The 6585-nt window shown below is 38.4% G+C and overlaps 1 protein-coding gene across 1 annotated transcript; it reads right to left on the bottom strand.

The window, feature by feature from the left end:
• Positions 1-2332: 2332 nt before the first annotated feature.
• LOC124229062 (olfactory receptor 9I1-like) lies at positions 2333-3274 on the bottom strand. The gene has a single exon (XM_046644178.1). The coding sequence runs from the start codon at positions 3272-3274 to the stop codon at positions 2333-2335; it is 942 nt and encodes a 313-aa protein (XP_046500134.1).
• Positions 3275-6585: the final 3311 nt, after the last annotated feature.

Genomic DNA, 6585 nt, shown 5'->3' with positions numbered 1-6585 from the left:
GCTCCCAGCACCCTTACCAGGTGAGTAAAGAAGGTCCCTTCTCTGACAGGTGCTTGGAATCTCAGAATATTTGGGGTACCTCTAGAAGAGAGGAATCCACCCAAATTTGTCAATACTGCAGGTGAAATATGATGACAAGTCCTTGGCGTGCCTTTCCTGGTCTTAAGAGGCCTTTAAAGTCTAATTCGAGATTCCCTATAAGTTCCAGCAAGACATATTTAAAGGAGCCTATATAATCAATTGCTATTCCTGTTGTACTTATGTAAATAATTGGGCTAAGTTTATTGAAACTAAACTTATTTTGCAAACGAATGAGTATTAATTGGCTATCTTTGGTAAAAATGAGGGTGATTTTATAGAGAAAAATTATACTTCAATAGAAAGTATAGTACACATTCATGAATATTAGGTTCTAGCTCTGATAATTATCTTTGAGGGTTTTTATTTTCTATCTGTAAACTGGACTGGATCCTGAATTCTTCCAGTCTCCTGAAATATCTGGCTACAAATCTCCAAAGTAATGTTTTCAATTTTTTCCACCACTTACATTTGGAATCATTGAGAACTGAAGCTGCCCTTTCCCTGAAGCCTTGCAGATGGAAACTGGGCAATTTGATACAAAGTTAAGAGAAATTCAAGTATGTTCCTGTGTAAGCTACTCAGAAATATACCTGAACATCCAATGACATCATTGGAGACATTTCAAACTGCAAAAGATTCTTCCACTCTAACATCTAGAAATCCTTTGGTTGCTATTCCCTAGGCTCAGAAGCTGGTCTATACTTTTCTCCAACCATTAACCTTGTTTTCCTTTTTGTTTCTCTAGAAATGCTTCTTGTTAAATATGTCGTTGCTTGCTTATACAATATAGATCTAACTTTGGGAGCCCACCTGCATCACAATCTTACTAAGAGACTGTTTAAATGAGATGGAACAACCTATGCCCCTCATCAGCAAGATATCTCTCAAGATTGAGGACTGAAAAATAACAGGGAGAATTGATACCAGCTCAACACAAGGTTGACATAAGAGAAGTCAACCCTTGACCTAGGAGTAACTAACCCAGCTGGATATGCATCATCCAGGAGGTCTAACTACTCTATAGATTTTATGACCCCTGCTTGTTCATGTACCTCTCAGCTGCAATAAGAAGATAACTTTGGGGTTTTTTGAGTGCCTTAGGAATGTAATGATCCCCAAACAGAGAGTCTATCAGGTGTGGCCATTCCCAGTCTGTAGTACCAGAGGGTCAACATTCCTAACTCCTTCCTCTATAACCCACTGGCCTATATAACTGCTTCAAGATTCTGTGTTCCCCTTAAGATGGTTCTTGCAGACATTAGTTGGCCATCCTCACCCTTGCTAGCAAGCTGAACTAAAATGCCCTTTCTCTGCCGTCATCTTGCCTCTTGATGATTGGCTTTTGTCTTGTTGTGAGTAGATTGTGCCCTTTATGCATTAACATTCTGACAATAAATTAAATGTCCTACCATAGACAGAAATAGATAGTAGTTTTCATTACTGAAGAATAGAAAATAGCTTGAGTTAACTGAGGCAGATAGCACATGAATAATGCTTCAGAAATAAAATAGAGCTTCTTACCTTTGATGATAAAGAAATATTTCAAAAGTTATATATGGGACTTGTTCACCTCTACATCAAGAGCAAACTGTTTCCAATATATGTAAATAATTACATCTGTCATTCTAAAGTGTCTTGTTCCTTTATGCCATCTTGGGGTGTAGGCTAACATATTCTAGTTGAACATTTCTCATTTCATATCTTCTTTCTCCTCTATTTTTCTTCCTCTGTTTAGTTACTTGTATTTTGCCTGACAAATCCATAAATTAGAAATGATTGAATGTTGAGAAAATTTTCTTTGGTCAAGGCTGGTTTCCACCTCACTATCCACAACAAAAGAATGTGACTGCCCTTACTATATAAATACTAAGCTATTGTTTTGTAAATATTCAAAGGTGAAAATATTAGCTTAGTAGAAAAAATTCAAGTAACTGAGAAAACACTTAACAATACTCATGACAGGAAAGAAAAATAAATTTACATCTTATAACATGTTATCAGTGATAAATCCCTTTGACAGTCCATCTCTCTTAATCATAGCAAGGCATACATTTTTATTGATGTGAAGACTGAGGCAGGGAATTTCTGGCTCAAGGTCAGGGGCTAATAATGAAATTGCTGGAACCCCAATCTATGTTTTTTAGCCTCAATATGTCTTTATCAATACAAGATCTGGTTCATGTGTTAAGGGAACAAGCCAAAAGCCCAAAGGATGACTTGCAGAAACTTCTTAATTGATCGAGCTCAAGTTTTACTCTACTTGAGAAACCTTCATCCTGTTGAGAACTTTCTTCAGAGCCTCCTTCATTTCTTTGTTTCTCAGGCTGTAGATCATTGGGTTCAGCATAGGGATGACCATAGTGTAAAATACTGACACAATCTTGTCTTCCGTGAGGGATTTTCCCATATTACCTTTCAAGTACATGAACATAAGTGTCCCCCAAAAAAGAGCCACTGCATTCATGTGAGAAGCACAGGTGGAGAAAGTCTTGGCTTTTCCACTTGCTGTACGAATCTTCAGAATATCCCAAATGATGAACAGGTAGGATATGAGAATCACTGTAATGCTGGTTGTAATGACCAAGAAAGCTAAGAGGTAGACCACTTGTTCCCGTGGCCTGGTCTCACTACAGGCAAGCTTCAGCAAAGGTGGGAAGTCACAAAATAAGAAGTCTAAGTGGTTGGACTTACAGAAGGAGATTGAGAAGGTACACCCAGTGTGGATTGTGGAATTGACCATAGCACCAGCATATGCCCCAGACACTAGGCCCCTGTAGGTTTGTGGTGTCATGGTGGTGGCATAGAGGAGAGGATTACGCACAGCCGCATAGTGGTCATAGGCCATCACAGCCAAAAGGAAACACTCAGAGCTAGCACAGAGTGTGAAAAAGAAGAACTGAGCAGCACAGCACTCATAGGAGATGACCATCTTATCAGTACCCAAAGTCTCAAGCAACTGAGGGACAATAACAGAGGAGTAACAAGTGTCCAGGAGGGAAAGGTGGCTGAGGAAGAAGTACATGGGAGTCTTGAGGTGAAGGTCACTCTGAATCAGCACTATCATGCCCAAGTTACCCACCACGGTGATGAGATAAAGGACCAGAAACACAAAGAAGAGACCCATCTGCAGCTCTTCCCGCAGTTGAAACCCTATCAGAACAAAATCTGTCACCACAGTGCCACTCTCTGCCATGAATCTTAGGTAGCCCACTAAAATAATAAAAAAAAAATCTCACTGAAGATAAATTAAGGTGAGCATGGCTTGATATGATTATTTTCAGTAACGATAATAATCTTTTAGATTTGTAAAGTACTTTACAATTTTTACTTTATTTCCTTTGATCTTTCAGAAATCCTTGGGAGGGCATAATGTTAATCCCATTTTCGAGAGAAGAATATGAAGGTCAAAGAAGTGAAGTGACTAGCTTATGATTGCATAAGGTGGTCAAAACATACAAACTTCCAGTTAAAAGATAAATAAGTATTATTGATGTAATGCACAACATGATGACTGCAGTTAACAGTGATGTATGGTATATATGAAAGTTATTAAGAGAATAGATCCCGAGTTTTCATCAAAAGAAAAAGCATTTTTTCTTTTTCTTTTATGTTTGTATCTATTTGGGACAATGAATGTTAATTAAACTTATTGTGGTAATCATTTCATGATATATGTAACTCAAATCATTGTGCTGTACACCTTAAACTTATACTGTGCTATATGTCAATTACATCTCAATAGAACTGAGGAAAAAAGATTTCATAGTAAAAACGCAAAGCCAGAGCTAGAACTCAGTTGCTTAGTCATTTCCAAACTTCTGACAGGTTCCAAATAGGAAACTTTCATCAGCTTCACTGCAGAGCCAGAAAATACCACTTTGTTTGGAGAAACCCTAGTGGATAGTATTAAAGACATGGGCTTTGAAATCAGACCTAGGTTCAAATCCGTTGAGTCTTTAGGCAAGTTAGTTCATCTTTCTGAACATCAGTCCCTTTGTTGGTTTAATAGGGATTGAAATACCAAAGTCACAATAGTATTGTGAAGGGCATAGCTTACAAACTGTGCTTAGCAAATGGTCTGACACACTTAGAAATACTTTTTTTAATTCTCCAATAATGTGAGTAACATGCTCCTAGGTCCATGTACATCCTGGAATCTTCTTATCTCCAAGTCCACAGGTTCCTGGAATCCCAATATCAACCCTATCTTTCTTCGTGGTTGTTTTTAATATGCATATGAACACAATGGACTTAGACGCAAGACAGTGAGCTGTGAAAGTAAGCACTGTTAGAGTCTCTACAAGCTGTTGCCTGCTAAGTCTCTTCCTTTCTATTCCTGTAAAGCAGCATCGCCTGGTTTCTAAGTTCTCTTATTCAAAAGGACCTGTCTCATTTTTTACAATGTCAACTCATTATCAATCAGTGAGGTACATGAATCAAGACAGTCCAGAATTAACCTGTAAATCTCATTAAGGGACAAAGCCAGCACATTGAGTTTAGAACTCTAATATGGATAGAGTTCTTGCCAGGTATTTGGACCATCTTGTCTCTGTATCTTTAGATGCTGATAATTTTGGGTAATGGAAACACTGAATGTGCACTTCAAAGGTGATTCTTCTTGTCTTCCTTCCATCCTTGAAAAATAATCTGAATTTGAGAAAGATCTCATCGGATTTCAGATACATAAGAAAATGAAACATTGATCAATTTTTGGCAAAAGCTGATCTAGTGATGAAAGAAAGATCAGCATCTGGTGTTTTCCCTCCACTGACTTCCTGATAATGTAAATACTTAGGAGGTGTTTTTCCTTCCCTTAGAGCCCAATATAATACTGACCTTTGACCAAAATAATGTCTTGCTGTATTCTAAAAGGAGTTCACACAAACCATCCTGGCCAGAGAGACAAAAAAGAGAGAGGGAGAGAATATTAATTCATTTATTCAGTAAGAATCTACAGAGAATTTACAATGCGCCAGTTGCTCTTCTGGCTCAGAACAAAACAGACAAAGATCTCTATCCTTGTGGAGCTGTCATTCTAGCAGAAGAGCCAGACATATTCAATACATGGGATTTTTTAGAGCATATTTTCTATCATGATAGAAGATGGTAAGTACTATATAAAAACTAAAAAAACAAACAAACAAACAACAACACACACACAGCAGGGTGTGGGGAATTGGGAGATCTAAAGTAAGGAGAAAGATATTAACAAGGACTCTCAGGGACGTTTCATTGAAAAGGTGACATTTTAGCAGAAATTCTGGGGGATCAGGTAATGATGCTTACTTGTACGCATCATTTATCCACAGAAAGCAGAAAATGAAGGCACAAATCTCCACCAATGGACCACTACACTCCCATTACAAAGTATACAGAGTTCTTCAAGTACTTGCCAGACACTTTCAAGGCAAGTTTTTTCAGACAAGTCAACCTCCTAATACAAAGAGAAGGGATTAGAGGCTTGGTGATCAGACTATAATCATTCAGTATAAATGTAAGGCTGGAATACCAACAATATTGCATGGTGGATAAAAAATTGAAGTCAGACAGAGCCTGTTCCAAACTTGAACTCAATCATTTCTATTTGTGTGACCTCGGGCAGGTTACTTGACCTCTAGAGTCTCAGTCTCAACATCTATGTGATAACAATAATAGCTCTGCTGTGCTGTGAGAGGTAAAAGAGATAATTCATGAAAACACACACACACTGTTGCCTAGTATGGAGTAAACACTCAATAAATATAATTGTTACAAAAGTGATTTTTCAATCACTAGTTTGTTCTGTCATTTAAAATTTTAACTTATCCCTATTCTATCGCTGAGTAAAATGAGTCTCACGGTAGTTAAACCATCTTTCCCAAGACCACATAGTTAGTAAATGCCACCAGGAGTTCTGGCTCCAAATTCACTGTGCTTTCCATTAATCTACACCATGGCTCATCACTCTGGCCTGGGAAGTGGGACACTGTAGCCCAGCCTCAGGCAGCCTCAGCTGGGGAGGCACAAACCAGGAGACCCATTTCATTCCACCACTCCCCTGAATGACACTTTTAGATCTCCCCTTGGGGAGGGGAGCTATTTTCCTTTGGGAGGAGGATGGGCAATTGATCATGATAACCAGAGAGAGCATATGGTAGGAAGGCTGGGAAAAGCATTCAGGGGCCTGGATTCAAGTCCACTTTCTGCCACGGATGTACTGTGTAAATATAAGCAATTATCTTCCTGTCTCTGGGACTGTGTCCTCACATGAGAAGGATACACTAAAGGACCTCAAAAGCTGCATCCTGTTCTAAAATGTGATGGTCTCTCCTCTCCTCTTAAAATTCCAATGAAAGAGGGAAAGAGTATGTATTAATAATAATAATGAAGAAGAATATTAAGACAGCACTCACTGTGTGTCAGATATTGTTCTAGTTGTTTTACATAAACTGTCTTGTTTACTTCTCACAACACCCCAATGCAAGATGTGTTGTTATTATCCCTGTTTACAGACTGGGAAACAGA

Source organism: Equus quagga, chromosome 17, assembly GCF_021613505.1.
Source record: "Equus quagga isolate Etosha38 chromosome 17, UCLA_HA_Equagga_1.0, whole genome shotgun sequence".
Lineage (NCBI taxonomy): Eukaryota > Metazoa > Chordata > Mammalia > Perissodactyla > Equidae > Equus > Equus quagga.
This window is presented reverse-complemented; position numbering and strand designations above follow the sequence as displayed.

Bases quoted from the DNA above. Each gene is read 5' to 3' on its own strand.
- LOC124229062 (XM_046644178.1), bottom strand. From the start codon at position 3,274: ATGGCAGAGAGTGGCACTGTGGTGACAGATTTTGTTCTGATAGGGTTT.